The 19,347-nt window shown below is 51.9% G+C and overlaps 6 protein-coding genes across 6 annotated transcripts; 3 read left to right on the top strand and 3 right to left on the bottom strand.

The window, feature by feature from the left end:
• Positions 1 to 540: 540 nt before the first annotated feature.
• On the bottom strand, positions 541 to 2,884 carry N7532_011135 (uncharacterized protein; the record flags this gene model as incomplete). The annotated part of the gene is made up of 10 exons (XM_056623626.1): positions 541 to 692; positions 760 to 852; positions 913 to 972; positions 1,022 to 1,155; positions 1,211 to 1,305; positions 1,353 to 1,510; positions 1,561 to 1,941; positions 1,995 to 2,251; positions 2,319 to 2,698; positions 2,762 to 2,884. The coding sequence occupies 10 exons, from the start codon at positions 2,882 to 2,884 to the stop codon at positions 541 to 543; spliced, it is 1,833 nt and encodes a 610-aa protein (XP_056468614.1).
• Positions 2,885 to 4,725: 1,841 nt separating this feature from the next.
• On the top strand, positions 4,726 to 6,783 carry N7532_011134 (uncharacterized protein; the record flags this gene model as incomplete). Its single annotated transcript, XM_056623625.1, has 7 exons — positions 4,726 to 4,817; positions 4,882 to 5,045; positions 5,092 to 5,247; positions 5,320 to 5,456; positions 5,530 to 6,185; positions 6,226 to 6,515; positions 6,632 to 6,783. 7 exons carry the CDS (start codon positions 4,726 to 4,728, stop codon positions 6,781 to 6,783), a joined length of 1,647 nt encoding a protein of 548 aa, XP_056468613.1.
• A 778-nt stretch (positions 6,784 to 7,561) lies between these two features.
• On the bottom strand, positions 7,562 to 9,202 carry N7532_011133 (putative hexokinase; the record flags this gene model as incomplete). Its single annotated transcript, XM_056623624.1, has 1 exon — positions 7,562 to 9,202. The coding sequence occupies one exon, from the start codon at positions 9,200 to 9,202 to the stop codon at positions 7,562 to 7,564; it is 1,641 nt and encodes a 546-aa protein (XP_056468612.1).
• Positions 9,203 to 11,658: 2,456 nt separating this feature from the next.
• Positions 11,659 to 12,896, top strand: N7532_011132 (putative lipase; the record flags this gene model as incomplete). The annotated part of the gene is made up of 3 exons (XM_056623623.1): positions 11,659 to 11,663; positions 11,909 to 12,137; positions 12,180 to 12,896. The coding sequence occupies 3 exons, from the start codon at positions 11,659 to 11,661 to the stop codon at positions 12,894 to 12,896; spliced, it is 951 nt and encodes a 316-aa protein (XP_056468611.1).
• Positions 12,897 to 14,328: 1,432 nt separating this feature from the next.
• On the top strand, positions 14,329 to 16,355 carry N7532_011131 (uncharacterized protein; the record flags this gene model as incomplete). Its single annotated transcript, XM_056623622.1, has 2 exons — positions 14,329 to 14,415; positions 14,472 to 16,355. 2 exons carry the CDS (start codon positions 14,329 to 14,331, stop codon positions 16,353 to 16,355), a joined length of 1,971 nt encoding a protein of 656 aa, XP_056468610.1.
• A 2,632-nt stretch (positions 16,356 to 18,987) lies between these two features.
• Positions 18,988 to 19,311, bottom strand: N7532_011130 (uncharacterized protein; the record flags this gene model as incomplete). The annotated part of the gene is made up of 1 exon (XM_056623621.1): positions 18,988 to 19,311. One exon carries the CDS (start codon positions 19,309 to 19,311, stop codon positions 18,988 to 18,990), a length of 324 nt encoding a protein of 107 aa, XP_056468609.1.
• Positions 19,312 to 19,347: the final 36 nt, after the last annotated feature.

The following is a 19,347-nucleotide window of genomic DNA, read 5'->3' as shown; positions in this document are numbered from 1 at the left end:
CAAGCAAAGGATCTTTATATCAGTAACCGAATCTTTAACCTCACTTCCAGCTTCTCACGAAGCCCACCACTTACTCAACCTCGTCCTAAAGACTTCGCTTCAATGCACAATACCTAAAAATTAAAACGTCATTCAAAATTGAAAAATCTACATAACAACACACCCCGACTTCTCAAATCCCCCAACATCACAACAAACAAACAAACTCCAATTCCAAACACAATCCGTCTCTTGCGGCCCAGGTCCCACCCACGCCTCACGCGGCGGAAAATGCGACTTATCAAAAACAAGCCTGAGCGTATGCTTCCGCTCATACGAAGAAACATTACCCCCCCTAACACGATGATCTTGCTATGGTCTGTGGGCTTGGCATTGGGGTGGTTCCATACGGAGTGATAGGATTTTGAATATCAATGAAGCAGAAAACTCAGTCGACGTTGCATAAAATTAAGAAGCCGAGATTTCAAAAGTTCCTAGAAAGCGCCCTACAAGAATTCCAAACCAAAGTCGCCACGCAACATTTACCTCATTCACAACCACTCAAGCAGTAACATCCTGAACCTGATCACTCGTCGCGATGATAGGCGGCGGCTTCGGAATATTCTGGCGGAAAATGTGTCGCCTAATAAAGTAGGGAAGCCAGACGGTAGTCTCGTGCTTGATGAACTGCTTCGTCGGGACGGAGAAGACCTCTGCAAGTTGTTAGCGCTGTCAAAGCTTTCAAGGTCCGGGAGATTGGTCGGGTGAGGTGATACTTACGGTCCAGTTCTTCTAGAGTTAGTTGCTTTGTTTCTCTGACGAAGAAGAAGATCATGAGCCAGGCGAGGAGATTTAGTCCGGCATAGAAACCGACTGGACTTCATGTTAGAGGGGCTAATACCAGTAGGAAGGTTAGAGATGAAGGGCGCTTACATGCACCGGTTTGTGTCATGACCGTTCGCATTCGGAACCAGGTTAGGCCCAGCACACCAGCTAGGATTTTGTTAGATGCGTCATGTCTTATATGAGCTATGGATCTCACCGAATGTGTTGTTGATGCAAACGGCCCAGGCCATTCCTTGCTCACGTTGGATGGTGGGGAAGACCTCAGCGGAGTATTGGAAGGCGACTGGGCCCTCGCCCAGTGAGTAGCAGATTGTGAACAAGTAGACGAATCTGTGAAGAGATTGTTAGGTTGGTTCGGGGATTCCTGCTTGTGTAGCGGACGTACAGGACAATCGGGGCGACGTGTGCCGACTTGGGTGTTTCCGGGCTTAGAAGAGACAAGCCAGCAGCGAGCAGGAATAGGAACATGAGCGGGAAGGTCTGGAAGAGTTAGCGAGGATTTTGCAGACGATCATAGGAATACTCACGATCAAACACAGAGTTCGTCGACCCTTGGTATCAATAAGGAATAGAGTCGGGATGGTGAAAATGACCTGAATCGCACCATAGCCAAGAGAAGCGTATAGAGCTTCATCATCCGAGTAGCCGGCATCGGTAAAGATAGAAGAACTAAAGAACGAGATGACTGCACATTGTCAGCTTGCATTGACCATTTCAAGTGATCACAGAACTTACTATTAATACCACACATCTGCTGCGCAATCATGACAGTTGAGGCTCCGTAGTTGGCGCGTCGAATTCGCGGAACAGCGAAGCAATCCCACATACGGGCAAAGTATCCCGCGCCCCGTGCCTCCTTCAGTTCCTCCTCGTAGATAACATACGAGTAGTAGAAATCTCTCGCGGCAATGATAGGATGAGCCCGGAGGCGCATCATAGACCGGAAGCCCTTGGCGTGCTTGCCATGCTTCATAAGCCAACGGGGGGACTCGGGACAGAAGAAGATCCCAAGGCCAAGAATGAACGATGGAATGAATGCTGAGCCAAATTGAAGACGCCAGGCGATATCACCCGTGTCCTTGACAATGATGTTCGCGCAGAGACCGAGGAAAATTCCTATACATGCAAGTTAAATGGGGAGTCGTTGAGTAGTTCGAGAGGGAAAGTACCAGCCACGACCCAGAGCTGCCAGAACATAACAAGAGCACCGCGAGTTCGAGCAGGAGCCATCTCAGCCGAGTAGATAGGTACCGTCGCGTTCTTCGCGCCAATGCCAATTCCCATGATAAACCGTGAAATAAAAAGATCGTGCCAGTTTCGCGCGAAGCCGGACGAGATTGGGGTGGCGGTCAGACACAGCGCAGTGACAAAGATCTCGCCTCGTCGTCCCAGGTAATGATTCAGTGGATCGACAATGAATGCGCCACTATTTTCGTTCAGTCAGTCTTGAGGTGCGCGCATTACACTGGTGGTCTGGACGGGGACATTCTCACATCAAGCCAGCCGTCAAGAAAATGATTGAGTTGATCAATCCAACAATCCACTCATCATGTCCCTCTCCAGTCAACCCAAACTCCTGCGGAAAAGACAAGTTGGCTCCGTTTGCTCCTGTCTGATCCCAGCCCTGGGTGGCAGCTCCTATCGCGCACAACCCGATAGAGTACCAGAGCATCTTTGGACCGTGCCATTTATGATCTCGCTCGTATGCCAGCGCTGCCCTCTCGTCTTCGAGAAATTCACTCGCACTCTCCTCAAATGCTTTTGAGTCACGAGCGATGATGGCAGCTCGACCAAACAGGTCGACGTATTCTTGCATACCGTTTGACTCGGCGAATCTTCGGGCATCACCGACGGCTTGTTCTTTGGAAGCGCGCTGTTCATCGAAGGTTATTTAGGCACTTTGTTCGCTCGCAGAAATGATGATTGCAAATCTCACCATCAAAGGGTTCTCGACGAGATTAGTACCGGTAGCTAGGCGACGAGCGGCCGCCGCGCTAGGCACCCCGGCCGTTTGAAGCGTCTCCTCATAATGAGGGGGCTCGATCTTCTTCTCAGCCATAGTGAACGGTGACAGAAGTTCTCTCGAAGCGATAGCTTGCGCAATAACCACCGCGGAAAGCGAGGTTTAGGCCAGTATTAATCTGTGGGGTCGAAAAGAATCACCTAAAGACAATCCCCGTGGGGAAAATTTTGGCATCTGCATCGCACATATAACGTTATCGAGTCGGGGCGTGGGGGCCGGTCTGAACGCCGATACAACCGGACGACTCGTCCTTGGCGAGTCTCAGCACCCTTGGCGACTTTCCCAATAACTGCACTGCCTCTTAGCGCGGACGGGGCTAAGGGTCTTGGAAGGCGATCCTAGCGGGCGTCGGGGCGCAAAAGTCTATACTCCATACTTTGTCGCGAGTGCCTGATCTAGAGGACCGGGTGGCTTGGTGGCTTTGTGAGAGTTGGGAGATCATACTACCATGGTAAGGCAATTCACCCGGAAGCGCTAGGTATGCCCCTTTTGCGGCAGCATCCATTTGAGCTGGGCTGCAATTGGGGGCAAGGGTCGTATTTTGCAAAAGAGAGCTGACACTCGAGACCCGCTAAACAGGCTCGAAGCGTAAGCTCAGATGCGGGGGGTGCTTGCTTCCACCAATTGCCCGGCAGGCCAAGGCTGGAAGCATCCCGAGCCTCTGGGGGGGGGGCCTTGTAACGCGTGATCTTGAGCAGGTCGACGGCTTCAACGGGGCAACTGTCCAGCATGCTGTGCTTTCGGCATTTTGGGGGCCGTGGATTTCTGTTTGCAGGATTTAGACTGGCTTGGCGAACGCCACGGCACAAGCCGAGTCGATTTGCAGTCAGAAGATGGGAGATGCACGCCACTTGACACACCGCTGGTCTAATCCTGGTATCCTGGTCGCGAGTCAGCGACGCCCGGGTGAGCCTTGGAGTGATGGTGGCTTTTCTCCTTGCCTGAGCCTGAACTTTCGACAATGGTGAATAGCTCGACTTTCGAGTCGGGTCAGAGCAGCGGTTTGAGGTCGAGAGTGACATACTGAAATGTTGCATGTGGACACACGTGGTCCGGCCCTTGGCGCGGTGGTGGGCAACTTAACCGACAGGGCGCCGAAACAAGACGACGGGGATGCAGGGAAGAATTGACAAACATCGTGCCATGAGTGTGGCAAGTCTCGGGCATGTCCGACATGCAGCTGATGGTGTCTTGGAGCCTCATCAACAACGCCTCAACTTGTTTTTTTTCAATTCAGGCGACTAATCTATACTATCCGCACTATCCCGTGACTTTTACTGAAAACTTGGACTAAGCAGGACAAATCGGAAAACCCAAAATGTCTACCGAGATCTGAGTATTACCCTTTTAGCGATCGTAGTCCGCCAAGTTATTCATCGCTATGTGGATCCTTTCGGGCATTACTCACTCCGCGCCGGCAAGCCGGTAGAATACTACCTACTAGAGGCGTGTGAGTGACTGAAAAGGCAAGTGGGTATTCCTTCCCTCGGGCTCTACTTTCGGCTTTTACATCCTCGAGTGTCCGGAATATTCTTGGCCAGGGTTTAGGATGACTTGGCACATAGCCCAGCGCATCATGGCCATTGATGGGTATAGCTAAAACAGTGGGGTTTCCACAACAGTTCTTGTCCCAAACAGAACCCCACGATACTCATTATTGCTGTCTTTGCAAACGACTCGAAGTCGATTCCGGGTCCACACAAGGACTACCATTGCCCGACTAATTTTTCGATCTGGCATTTTAGCACGGCAGTCCAACCTAGCATTCTTGCTTATCCTCAATTCCCTTTAGCTAAATTTCCTGTTATATTTATTCAATTCACTCGACATACTCTCAACGGCGCTGATGCCCATTCTCGCTTGGAAGGTCGCACAACATGTTATTCCGAATCTATTCACACAAAGGACATATCCCCCTCAACCTGTGCGACACTTGCATCTCAATTTCCAAATCCGCTGTCTCCAAGGTGTGCGTTTACCCATATCTTCAACTTCCTGTTTAAAATGGAACCAGATCCACATTCAGCCAATAGACCTCCCGATAAAACAATCCAGATGCAAGTCGTCGACTCTGAGTCGGAGGCCATTAGACCCCAGAGTACTACATCAGCATGGCAATCAGCAAAACAAAACCCCAGAGTCATCCTCTTCGGCCTGGGCGCCTGCGTCAGCGCTACCCTTTGGGGCTTCGATATCGGTACGTACATCACAGATTCATATCTCAAACGAACGTTTCGATCCAGCTGAAAGCCCACTTGCAAGTACAGCCGTGGCAGCCGTCGTAGTCGCGATTCCGGAATTCAAAGTGGTTTTCGGATATGAGTATGAGGGCGAATTGCTCATTTCTGCGACGTGGAACTCTTTATGGACGGCTATGGCGTTTCTTGGGATGAGTATTGGTATACTTTGCACTCTACCCACTAGCATCAAACAAAAGGAATTTCCAAACCCTGGCTAACATTTCTCTACAGGCAGTATTGTATGCGGTTGGCTCTCTGACAAAGCCGGTCGACGCCCTGGTTTCCTGGTCGGTTGCTTGTCATCTATTTTCGGGATCGGGTTGCAATACGCAGCGTCTCGTCCTGCGATGCTTCTCGCTGGCAAGCTGGTTCGTCTTTCCCCATCTACACATCAAGATACATCTCTCTTCCTCCAGACTAATCAACCAATATAATATCCAGATCAACGGCTTCGCCCTAGGCTTCTTCCTAACCCTAACCTCAACCTACAACTCCGAAATAAGCCCCCTCCCCCTCCGCCCAGTCCTAACAGCAGCAATAAACTTCTTCATGAACGCCGGCCAAATGGCCGCAATGGCAGTCGGCCTGACACGAATAAACATTCTCGACAGCTCCTCTTACAAAGTAACATTCGCATCACAGTGGTCCTTCCCCTGCGCAATCCTCCTATTTATCCTCATTCTCCCAGAAAGTCCACACTTCCTCGTCCGGAAGAGTAAATATGACGCCGCTAGAGCAAGTATTCAGAGACTTTACGGAAAGTCAGCGCGCACAGCGACAATTCTCGAAGAAATCAAGATCGCTGTCAAGCGCAAGAGACAAATCGCCCATTTTCAAAGGGGAGAGGGATACATAGCCTGCTTGAAGGGCTCGAATTTCCGCAGAACACGCATCGCGTGCGGGATGTTCCTTGTTCAGCAGGTTGCTGGAATCGCATTTTATACCCAATCGCTTTACTTCCTGGGCATATGTGGGCTGGACGTCGAGCTTACGTTTAAGCTTGCGACTGCGAGTTTTGGAATTGCGCTTATTGGGAATATTTTGTCGTCGTTTCTTATGTCTTATATCGGTATAATCACTTACCGTACCTCACATAGGTATCCTGAGTACACATCAAATTAATCCATTCGAACACAGGACGCCGCCGCCTCCACTCACCGGCACAATCCTAAACAGCACCCTCCTCCTCAGCACAGGCGTAGCAGGCTGTTTCCACACGCATATATCCCTCCTCTTCCTCGCGTACACGATGAATTTCGCCATAGGAGTGCATGCACCCACCATCGGCGCTGTGTGCTGGAGTGTCTGCTCGGAAATTAGTTCGCTTGAGCTCCGGTCGCATACGCAGGGTCTTGCGATGGTTGTTAATGCTGTTGTTAGTTGGTCGTTGAGTTTTGGGACGCCTTATTTGATTAATACGGATGAAGGTGCGTTTCCTCTTCTTTCACATGATCGATAGGGTATACTTTTCGTTATGTATATTCTATCTTTCTGAGAGTTCCTTGGCATAGCGTCCGGTTAATAACGATGCTGATCTGTCAAGCAAATCTCGGCGGTAAGGCGGCATTCATTTGGTTCGGTCTTTGTGTGTTGAGCTTTATTTGGATTTGGCCTGAAGTACCGGAGACGAAAGGGCGGACGGCTGAGGATCTTGATAGGCTTTTTGAGGCGAAGGTTCCGGCGTGGAGGTTTTAGGACTATAAATTTGAGTTTATGACGAAAATTTCACACCCATAATGAATAGCCGTCCTTCACAGTGTTGTCCAATGTATAAGATGCGACAAAACATACTGCTGCACATACACCGATCCCACTCCATACACGGTGATACCTGGTTCGATATCAAACTGATGGCACCCAATAGCATGATTACACCACTGCTAGCATTGACAATCGTATCCCAGTCAATCATATCATTATAGGCATAAGAAAATATGTCTGACTTCGGGAGGTCGAAAAAATTAGAGCCTCGACAAAGCCACCTTAACCCAAACCGCAACGAATACCTAATTCGACCTCGAGAATATTTCAAGGTCCAGTTCCAAAGCTTACCATAAACAGACCAAATCAAGAGGGCCCTGAATAACCAACTCCATCCAAGCCAGGAGAATGAGAAAAAGAAAGGGAAAAAAAGTTATACCATGATCATGTAAAAACCTTAATGAATTGAAAACCAAGACCCATGCAACGAACACCTCGCAAATGCAATAGTAATAGAACCAATAACCAGATGGGAGGCCAGGAAAGACAAGACAACTTTAATAAAAAAAAGTTGTTCTGATCAATAAAAGGCCCATGCAGAACCAACCGGACCCAGATCACGCCGAACAAGACGGCAATATGCCATTTGAGAAGAAAGTGACAGAGAAGGAAGGGAGGAGGAGATAGATGTCTAAGTGGCGGGAAAGCACTAATCGTATGAGACTACGCTAGGTGCGGTAGCGGATCCCTGGAAAGCCGAGCCAAGCAAAGGTTAACGCTGCTCGTTCTTTTCAGCAACGGCCACGGCGACTGCGACTGCTGCACCGAGAATGGCGCTCTCGGGCGCGGGGTCGAGGCGAATGGGGGAGATGGAGGAAGGGTGGGATTGTTGGGCGAGTTGGTCGAGGTAGCTCTGGCACGTGTCGCGGAAGCCGGGGTACTTGTTGATGACGGTACCGTCGCAGGCGATGGAGAGGTTCTTGTCTGAATCCTCGCTTTCGACGACGGTGATTTCGGGGGATTCCTTGACCAGGGGATCGGTGGTGGTGGTGGTGGTGGTGGTGGGGTTCTCGACTTCGTTGCTGAGACACCACATGCTGTGGATGGCGGTTGCGAGGTAGCCGGCTGAGCGGCGCGAGACGAATTGGCAGACGCGTCGGAGGAAGCGCAGTTCCTCGGCTGACGGATAATTGGGGAAGGTGTGTTGCTTTTGAAGGAGGGATGCGGAGGCGGTCATTGAGCTGGATGTGTCTTCTTCGAGGAAGGCGACGATGCTGGTGTCGAAGGAGTAGGGCTCGCGCATTGAGTGGGGGAGTTCACCCTTGAACAGTCCGGCGGTTTCGACGGCTTCGACAATGATAAGACGGACAATTTCCCCCAAGTATCGGCCGGTGATCATGTATTCCAAGGGTTGATAGTCAGGGCGCAGGTGGGTACGGTTCAGGATGTCGTCCCAACGGGTCATGGGGAGAACGCCTCCACCGAACATGCTCATCTCGCTGTTGACAATAACGTGCTTGGCATAGTCGAACCATCCGTCGGGTCGGACTCCGAACTTGCTCTTGCCGATCTCGTGGACAGGGAAGTGGATCGCCATGTTTGTGCCCGTGCCCAGGATGAGGGACATGCGGGTCTTGGGGTCGACGTAGGCGCGCGAGAGCAGAGCGGCAGAGCTATCGTTCACAATGGCGGCCATCTCCACATTCAAATCGTGCTTGCGGCAGGAATCAATCAGCAGCTGTCCCAAGTCCTGGCCCGTTGTTCCATCCGAGCAGCGGAAGCCCTTGCCCATTTGAATGACCAGCCCCGAGCTGACGGAGGTCTGGTCAATGGGGAACGACCAGGACAATCCGATCGGCAGTGGCGTCTCTCCACGGCCATAGTTCGCGCCCACCTCCTTCAGCACGGTATTAACCTGCGCGGCCATCCAATCGAAGAATATCCGTCCCTCCAGCAATTTCACACTTTCATCGATATACGACGAGTTGACCTTGACAATGCGCATCTCCTGCCCACGGCCATATAGCTCAATTAGCGCAACCCGGAAAGTTGATCCACCCACGTCCAACGCCAAGTATGTTCCCTTCTCGGCCCCGGTGGGCAGCGCATGGGTGTAGGACGGGAGCATGCAGCACGGGCTGTTCTGCAGGCAATCCCGGAACTGAGCGCGGATCTTCTCGGACATATTGATCATCTTATCGGTGGACAGTGGGGTCGTGAAAAGGGTATCGATCTCATCGGCGAAATCATCGAGCGTGCGGCGGCGCCAGTGCGCGCCGAGGAACGGCTTCCGACGACGGCGCGAGAAGTCGCGGAAGAAGGAGGGGAAGAGGATCATGCTTTCGAGCGCGGACACCACGTTCTGGAAGAGTTCCTGCAAGCGGCGCAAGACTTTGACCAGCGGGGCCGCCATGGTCGAGTGGGCGTGGTGGGTGTGAGAGGTTGGCAAAGTGAGGCCAGCGGAGGATCCAAACGAAGGAAGGGGTGGCGCAGAGCGGATGTGCTGTTTTGTATTTCTTTCTTACTCTCGACGGCGACACGACGGAAGGGATGACTCTGATCTCTGGAGCTCGCAGCCGTCTAGGAGCAGGCCGTGGGACAGCAGACGCACTGCGATATCATGGAGGACCAAACAGGCAATCGGGGGGAAGAAGTTATAGGCAGCGAGGAGCGAGGTGACACTCCCACGGCGTAGCGGCGGTGGATCGGAGCGATGGGGAGTGTAGCAGAGAAGAGCGATCCCCACAGAGCGCGACGAAGGCAAGCATGGATCAACATTGGCCCATTCTTGACAGTGTCACCGAAGCCCTTGCGGTGTCGCAATGCGGAGTGGGTAGGTACCGTATTATACCCGTACCTTACCCTAGGTATTGTGGATTGTGGCAAGCCCAGCCACAAGAGGCGTATTACTGTTACACGACAGATAAACCCACGATCAAAGAGTTCCGATCAATATTTCAATTATATCCGACTATATTACTATTACACTCAGGATGGGGCAGATAATTGTGTACAGATGCTGTTTGTAAGTGTTTACGGGTGAATGCCAGGTGTGGCATGCACATGCTCGATGACCCCCTTGGGTGCAACGGTGGTAGCCGGCCCAACTGGCCGGGACGGTTACACTCGTGTGGAACCCTCCAACTACAAAACCGCGTGGGACCCAACTCTTATTTAAGAGCCACCCTAACACTGTACCCTAGGGTAGAGTCTGAGCAGAACTTAGAGAAGAGACCGTCGTATGTCTCTGAAACATCGGCTTCGGGCGCAGGTCCTGATCGGGGCGTATTCACCCACTGCAACCACGGACTGCCATACTGTCCAAGCAGTTCCCATGATCGACTCGTAGTAACTCGCATGGAACATCCTGTATATATCCACCGTCATCGCAACACTCAACCAAGACGTTCGTTGCTTTTGTTGCAGGTCAATGCTGACCCCGATCCAATGTCAAATGCAATGACATGACACACTGAATGGCAACGTCTCCTCCGGCTCAATCCCTAGCAGAACAGCCGTCGATCGGCATTGTTATGTACTTCGTCGTAACTTTGCCTCAAGAATGTCGAATGTCGGTCGTCAGTTGAATTATCGTCGCCATCGTAGTCGTAATCGTCGTCACCATAGCCATAATAGCCGGGGGCTTTGAAATTCTGCCATGCCAACTCTTGGCAGGATATCCCCCGATGACTGAGTGTGCACAAGAAAAGGCCGACCCTTAGCCGAGACCACGTCTACACCCGATACCGCGGTGGCAAGCACCAGGCCAGATATATGCATTGAAATGCCATTCAACACCACGGTACAACAGATCGTCGCTGATAAGGCAGGAGCGCGCGCTGAAAGGGTCATCAACCCTCGAAGGCAAGTAGCATCCGAGCGGGCGAGTCTTGAGAATAATCTGATCCGCATGTCTTTCGATCAGCACGGGCGGGTAGCACACCATCCCGCCCTGTGGAGAAGCTCTATTTTTGATCCCTGGCGAACGTGGATTGGCGTGGCCTGGACTGAGGGTCAACTGGGCGCATGACACCCGTGGTTCCCGGCATCATTCAGCCCTGCGTGGCTGCTTCTTGTCGTTGCAGATACACATGAGACTGCTCGGGGTAGTCGTATCGATATGGGCAGAGTTTCTGACGAGTCAGCATTGCCTGCCCCACGGGGTGATTCGATGATCTGCGCGGAGTCAAAGCATTGTCAAAGCGACAGAAGTAGAGTCTTTTGTTCGTTTTGCCCTGAATGAATCTTTCATCCTGCTCTGATAGGTCCCCTCCTCGTAAGCTGCGCCTCCATTGTGCCTGTGTCTTGATCGCTGTCAATTCCGCAGCAGGATAAGATCCAGTGGTCTTATAGCCCTGGCGATCCCTCACAAACGAGGGGAACAACAGAGCACCATGGGTAGTTCGCCTTGATCGATTCTCTGTTCACTGCACAACATGTTAGATCTTGCTGGTGTAGTCGGAATTTGATCGATCCATTCAGGGCCAGCAAGATTTTCATCGTTCCACTCTGTAGTTCCAGGGTTTTCCTATGGGTGTCTTAAAAAATTCTTCTGACTAGCAACCGAAATAGGCTGCCAGCCATGGCAAGGACAGGATGAGTGGACCGATTATTTTTCATGCTGATCATGCAGTCGCTATTTAATTGCGGATGTCGGTTCCTGGCGCCAAAGCTATGACATCGTATAGAGTCCTGCAGGAACAGGCGAGACGTGCTGCATTAGAGCTGTGTGAAATCGCGTCCGGGTGAAGAATTGGTGCGACCGAACAGGGTAGAGTCGTCGCGATGAGGAGAAGTCTGTTGGTCAACGTCATCCTGGCCGGCGTGGCTGCAGTGTCGCCAATTCCAACCTCATCGACACTCTCGCCAATGTGGTAACCGAACACGCGGACGAGACACCACTTGCCCTTTCGAATGTACTATCCCTTCTTCAACAGCCAGATGCAATCGCGACACCAGACTCCGCTCAATCCGCGCTGTCAGCTCTCTCGATGCTTTATCGATCGGAACAGCCACTATCGCAGATGTCGCCGAGAACATCACAAACGCAGGACTGGTGCCGGACGATATCGTCACATTCTTGAACGGACACCTTGATCTTGATCAATTCGCTTCATAGCAGCAACCCCACCGCTAATGAGCAAATATACCCGTCTCAAGCAGCCGGCGATGCTCCATTCTCGGTAACAGAGGAGAAGCTCCGCGCCGCCATCCACGTACCGGACGACTTTGAGTACGGACGAAACGGAAAGATACCAGTTGTGCTCGTCTCAGGCATAGCAGTCCTAGCGGGAATGACCTACTATTATAATTTCCGAAAACTGGGCAACGAAACCGCCGTCGACGTGGTATGGGTGAATATCCCGTAAGCCTCGCTTTCCGAAGCCCAGGTCAACGCCGAGTACGTCGCCTACTCGATCAACTACATCGCCACACAGACCGGCAAATCCGTTGCCGTGATCTCCTGGTCGCAGGGCGGCCTCGACACACAATGGGCACTGAATACTGGCTCTCGACGTGACCCGTCGTCCAAGACTTCATCGCCATCGGCCCCGACTTCCACGGTTCCGAACCGTATACGTCCCTTGCTCTGCCTCACGCTCGGTCTGCCTGCCTGCACCCCATCCGTCTGGCAAAAAAACTACACGTCAACATTCATCGAGACCTTCCGCAACGACGACGGCGACTCCGCCTACGTGCCGACAACCACGATCTACTCAACCCCTGACGAGATCGTTCAGCCGCAGTCCGGGCCCAACGCGTCGGTTCGACTCCACGATGTGCGGGGCGCCGGCGTCACGAACGCACACCTCCAAAGCGTCCGTACAGGCCAGCCAGCCGACGGGTTTTATTCGCATGAAGGTGTTCTGTATAACCCCCTTGCATGGGCGCTGGCTGTTGACGCCATCGTGCATGCGGGACCCGCCAGCATCGCGCGGGTCGATCGCAGCGTGTGCGAGCAAGTGTTGCCGCCGACATTGGATCTGACGGATCTGTTTAGGACGGAGGGCTTTTTGTTCATCGCGGTCGCGGAGTTGCTAGCATACGAGCCACATATGACGGCGGAGCCAGCCGTTGCGGGCTACGCGTCTGCTTCATCTGCTTGAGGGCTATGCGCCGGACGCGTCGTCCAATCTATTGCAAGCGTTGATTGCCTGTGCTTAACAGCCCCAATGTATATTTTTCCGTTTATTTTCATTTATTTTTATTTTTATTTTATTTTTTTGATCTCTTCGCTTGCCAGTTCGACTGGAGTACCTAAAGGGCCCGTGCTAATAACTGCACGGGAACCATGTTAGTAATATGAACGAGGTGAGTTTGAATAATGAAGATCATGCCTATCCTCAGAATCTTAATTTCAATCCGTCCACACTCAACGCAGCTCATAATAACCTTCCAAGGGCTGCGGGCTGAACACGAGGCGCTCGTATCCGGGAATTAAGCCTTAGTGAGACTCAGTAGTAGGCTTACGGTAGTGAGCGTTAGTCCATGCTTCGCCTCGATGACAGCGTGCTTGTCGACATCGCGTCCACCATCTTCAGGTCTAAACTTTTTTAGCATTTTAACGTGGGCAAATGCCGACGCTAGAAAAAGTGGAGTCGTCTGCCGTTGAGTGTCAGATGTAGAAAGAGCCATTTGACCATGGAGCCGATCGTCATCGTCAGCCGCGGTGGGCCAGACTCCCCTGAGGATCTTATCATTTTCTTCTGTGCTTGTTCCTGAATACCCTAAGTAAAGGTAGTGGAGGGAAGGACAGTACAATTGCTGTGAGTACTACGAGAACGCCGGGCAGGTGACTTACCCACAACGGCTAGACTGCCAAGCCTTCTCAATGGACGTGGAGACGGTCCGCCAGTCACAATCGCCCGGCCTCGTGTCGTCTCCGTTCTGCTCGGTTGAACCGGCTAGTCTCCTTCTGCTTCTTGCGTTGGCGAGTACGTACGCGGTACGCACTGCAGTTGATGGATACTGTGCAATGGCTCTGACAGGAGTCGAGTCTCGCATGCTGTGGCGACTGCTGGCTGGATTAACAAATACAGGCAATCAAGTCCGAGTCGACCGGGGGCATGGACTCTGCCCTCAACTCGGACCTCTGTGGACCCAGTTAACAAAACAGGAGTCCAATACGAGAGGAAAAGCAGTCCGCCTTCGCTCCCAAGACTCTCGCATCTCCGGGTCGCGAGGCGCCACTCGACGCTGCTCTCCACGCGGCTCCACCGTCCGAAACAATGCCAAGAGCAGTCGCCTGGATCGTCAGATTCCACGCGCTCCCCTGAGCCCTGTCGGCGCGGGAAAAAGAAAAAAAAAGTGGGAATCGTCTCCTGCCTTTTCCCTCCCTGGCTCAGCCTGCTCTCCACTCGTTTTGAAAGTTGGGACGCCCCAATGCTTCGTCGCTGGGCAATGATCTTGTAGCCTCCCCTCCCTTCCCTTCTCCTCCACTTTTCCTTTTCCCCCTTGCCCTCCGTCTGCTTCGTTCTTTTCGCTGTTGCCTTATTCCGACGGGGGAAGATCTCGTGCTTCCCTAGCCACTCCTTCACTATGTTGTTTTCGGCCGTGTTGTCATTATTGTTCCTGCATACGGCTGTCGCGCAGCGCAAAGATGCTGACTTGATGTCCTTTGTGACTGTCCGTTCCCCCTTCCACCGTTTTCCTCTGGCCTCTGCTGATTCTCTTTTTTAAAGCTCCCCGAGGTCCGCGCATTGAAATGGGAAATCACGTATCATGATCGCGAACGGACAGCCCCGGGATACTGGTTCGTCGCCCCCTACGGCCAGATCTCCCCCGAACAGCCCACCCAGAAGTACCAGCAATATCAGGTCGGTCCGTATATCTACGATGGCGATGGCAAACTGGTTTGGGCCGGCTCCCTCCAGTACGACAACCGGAACGTATTCGACTTCCGCCCCGTCACCAACATCGACAACGAGACCTACCTGTCGTTTATCTTGAACTGGGAGCTCGATGGAGGAAGCAAGGGCAACGGCGTGCTGCTGGACAAACACTATAAGGAGCAAACTAGGGTGCACCAACCGGATGCGCTGCATGACTTTAACATGCACGAGTTCAACATCTTGCCCGGCGGCAAGACCGCGGTGGCCTGCACCTACAACCCCCAGGTGATCAACATGGCCGATTTTGGACGCCCCACAGAGGAAAGCTGGGTCGTGGTGGGTGGTTTCGTCGAGTTGGATATGCAGACCAGCGAGGTGCTGGCGCAGTGGGACAGCAGGGATAGCGTGGCACTGCACGAGTCCAACATGTTCCACGCGTGGGATGCCCCGTGGGGTAAGCCGGGATGGGATTATGTCCATATCAACGCGGTCGACAAGAACGAGGCCGGCGATTATATTATTTCGCTCCGATTCACCAACACCGTCTATGGTATCTCAGGTGAGACGGGCCAGATCATGTGGCGCCTGGGTGGCCTGGAGAGTGATTTCGATATGAACTTTACTTTCTCGAAGCAGCATGATGTGAAATTCGTGTCTTCCAACGGCACCACCCATGTGATCTCGATGCTGAACAACGCCTCAGATGAGCGTGGTAATGATGAGAACATGTCCTCCGCCTTGTACATCGAACTGGACACCGCCACCATGAAGGCTCGCGTTATCAAGCGCATCAACCGTCCCGACAGCAATCTGACGCGTCTGCGTGGCAGCGTCCAGTCTCTCCCCAACGGCAACGTGTTCGCCGGCTGGAGTGAGCGGGGCTACCAGAGCGAGCACGCTCCTAACGGCGATGTGCTGATGACGGCCCGCTTCGTCTCGCAACGCTATTCGACCTACCGCGCTTACAAGGGCGAATTCATTGGTCGTCCCGCAGCTCCTCCCGACGTCGTTGCCTCGGTCTATGGTACCAACGACGACGATACCACGACCATCATCCACGTCAGCTGGAACGGAGCCACCGACGTCGCTGGATGGAACTTCTACGCAAAGGCCTACGACCGCGGCGGCGACGTGCTCATTGGACACGCCAACAAGACTGATTTCGAGACTATGTACATTGTGGACGGCTACATGGACTGGATTTCCGCTGAGGCCCTCGACGTCAACGGCAACACCATGGGCAAGTCTCGTGTCCACCGCAGCGATATCCCGAGCAACTGGAAGGCCGTCGGATTCCAGGGTTCCTCCATCGGCCCGTCTCCGGACGACCCGTCCATCATCAACCAGGTCAACAATGACGACGACGACGCTAAGACCACTGAAGCTAGCGACGACAAGGAAGTCATCAACAACCACGACACCGACACAGCCAGTGCCGACCATGACTCAATGGGCGTGGACATGGACATGGGCTCCGACGACGACGACGATGACACCCAACAAACATACGCCGACGCAAAAGAAGTCGCCAAGGCCGTTTACAGAGCCTACGAGGTAATCCGCGGCGTCGGCGGCCTCCTAATCTTCATTCTCGTCGCCTGCTCTGTCGGCGGTATTCTCACCGGAATGTACCGTCTAATCCAAAACCGCAAGCGACGCTCCTACCAACACGTCCCCTCCGAAGAGGGGTTGCCCGTGGAAGAGATCCACCTGCGTTCTCAAGCGCACGACTAGAACATCTCCGCACCACGACTATTTCCCTTCTCGACTTTCGCATCATTCACCAGCGTCGCCTTGTCGCTTTCGCATTACACTTTTCCACCTTTCTTCTTCCCTTTTCAAACCCACACCACACAAAGTGGAGTGTACCAGCCTTCTTCCCGGCGAAGTTGGCCTATACAGAAAATATTGCAACTGCACACTACTCACAAAGTATTTGGACTCGATTCGCACGCGAATCATGAAAACGGATGGGTTCATTGAATCCTCCCGGACGGGTATAGGTATATACAATCAGATCATGATCGTTCCACGCATATCATACCCCTGGCGTTTTTTTTTTTTTTTTTTTTGACATTTGCTTTTGGTTTTTTTTCTGATACTAGAGTATTTTTCTTGGTGTCCGGTCCCGCCAGAGGCTCTCCATCTCGACTTCGACCTCGAACCTGGCCGCACTGGGCGCCCTTATTTCGTGTAATATTTTCATCATTATGGTACCCTACGACTATGCGTGTGAGCTGTAGGGTGCTTTCATCGTGCTGCACAATGTATATACAGTCTACGTAATATGTCTCATCGATGATCTTATACCTCTAGTATAGTGCTATCTAAAACATAATGTTACTTAAACCCGCGGTTCCAGACCGCCCTTACATTAGTGTATTAGTGTGGTGGTGGATAAGTGCACGCTAGAATTTTCGAATGTACCCCGACCTCAAATTGAGGCCGACTCACTGCACTAATGCACCTACAGTAGTGCAATAGTGTAGTATAGTAGTTAAGAGAGAAACGTCCGGCCCCGCCCGTCGGTGCCCCTTGATTGTGATACTGCAGATCTATACCGTGATTGGATACTCGGACGGAACTCCGTGTGGGTTTGCGTCGAGTTTTGTGCTAAAACTGGTGAGGCTTGACCGTTTGATTCACATTGATAATTTGTACTACAGTATCGGTGTGTGCAGATAGGTAGGTGGAACTGGTTTTGATGTATAGTAGAATTTGAGATTTATCCACAGGCATAAATTCAACGATCCAGTGGTGATTACAGCTCACGTCGCACGAATATCGTACTTTATCCTAACCCTCGGGCTGATCTCAAGAGGTGCCAAGGAAACTCTAGACACTTGTCAATCCCCGTGTCAATCCCCGAAGGAATCGGGAAGACCGGACCTATCGGATTCTGTAGATAGCCCTGCATTTATAGTAATGTGACGTAGCCTTGCGACGTTGGAGAATGTGTGAGGGTCCAATCAGAATTTCGTTCTGAGTGACTTGTATTTTCAAGTGATAAACTGCAGGGAGAGGAAGGTTTGGCCCGGCCCCCTAGTTCAGCCCTGTAGGGTAAAGGGGACTAGGCTGCCATATTATCAGCTCGGGAGGAAATGTAGGTCAGTCTCTCGGAAAGGGGTCTGGTTTGTTGTGGGAATACAATTATATCAGCCTTTGACAAAGAGTCGATATATTATACCAGTGTTCCCAGGATACCTTGTGTCCTGGAAGACTTTTCTAGGTGCGTTGATCAAGTCCAAGGTAGTGGATAAAACCCCTTTTGAACCGACCGCGCGCAACGTGGTAGCATTCCCCCGCGTCCTCTAGCTGAAAGTTCAGGTATTTTACATCCCATCGCAATCAGTTTGTCTCAAGATTTGTCGATTCTATACGCACCACTCACACGGTCTAGTCTAGTTCTGACTTGGCCATGTAATGGCTCCGTTTCACACGGCCAGATCAGTTGCCAAGCAGGTGGGATCAAACTCGACGGTTGGCCCATAACAAAAAGTTGCGCAAGATGATCTTCTGCGACTAGTTTCTCTAGTTTGTAAGTTTGTAATCTCGTGGCGCCGCACCCTAAGTATCGATCAACACCCCAAGAATGAGACCGCGATTAAAAGGAGCCGCGGGAGTTAGATCCCACTGTGTGGTCCCGGTACCAAGATCTGGTCGCGTGCAAGGACAGACCATCCCAGACAGTGGCGCGAGGGGCGTTTGGAAAGGAGAGGGTGGGAGGAGAAGCGGATGGTGCGCTCTGGAGGAATAGTTAACGAAGTCTTCCTGGGGGATGCCAGCAGTTATTGCCGTAAGTGATGAGGGACATGATGATGATCGTAGAGGATGAAGGGAGGTCGAGACCATGTAAATTCCCTGCTATTTACTTGATAGCCATTGCTATCTACCAATGGGCAGTTGAGATGTCACATGACCTAAATCTTCCTGGCGAGGAATTGATCGCAATATTGCTCCCGAGGGTATGAAGGGTATAAAAATAGAGAATTTGCTCTGTAAATGATAAGACTTGCTTGAGTGCTGAGGCTTTCTTCCCCTGGAAACTGTGTCATGATTGAGCGTCTAGGTATACTAGAGTTGACGGTTCCATAATAAGTAAATCTGTCAGAAACCAAGATATACATTCGTTTCTCGATTTTGGGGGTGTTGAAATACAACTATTATGGGAAAAACCTACCAGCGCTTGATAAAATGAGACGAGACTACTGATTGCCGCTACGAATCAAGAGACAAAGCAGAGTTTTGGTATGCTTTATGCATTTAAGCAAAACGCCCTCTAAGAGGGACTTATTATGAATAAAACAAAAATACAAGTAAAAATGAACCAAACAGAAATAAAATGAAGGAAGAAAGAAAAGGCAGGTCAAATAAAGAAAAATGAAAAAGGAGTTCTGTCCTCTCCCAGCTGATCACAGGAACACAGCTGAACGTCGATATTGAAGTCAGTGAAGACTTCAACACCCCACTCCATCGCCCGCTCGAGGCACTCGTCGTTGCCGCCGGCGCAAGTGTTTGCAATCTCGGCCGGCACGAGTCCTCGCTGTAGGGACTTCTCGAAGTACTTCCCGAGAATATCCTCCATTCCGTACGCCGACCCCTTGATGTCGAAACGCCGGGCTGGATGGCCGGGCATTGTCCTTGGCCCCAAGCCCGAAGTACGAGGACTTGGAATGTCCTCTGATTCCATTTGACCCAACGACGTACAGGGGGGCAACGATCCGCA

The sequence above is a fragment of the Penicillium argentinense genome (genome assembly GCF_028826775.1).
Source record: "Penicillium argentinense strain IBT 30761 chromosome Unknown utg000011l_segment0_segment0, whole genome shotgun sequence".
Classification (NCBI taxonomy): domain Eukaryota; kingdom Fungi; phylum Ascomycota; class Eurotiomycetes; order Eurotiales; family Aspergillaceae; genus Penicillium; species Penicillium argentinense.
The sequence above is the reverse complement of the archived record's forward strand: the minus strand, read 5'-3'. Positions and strand labels throughout refer to the sequence as shown.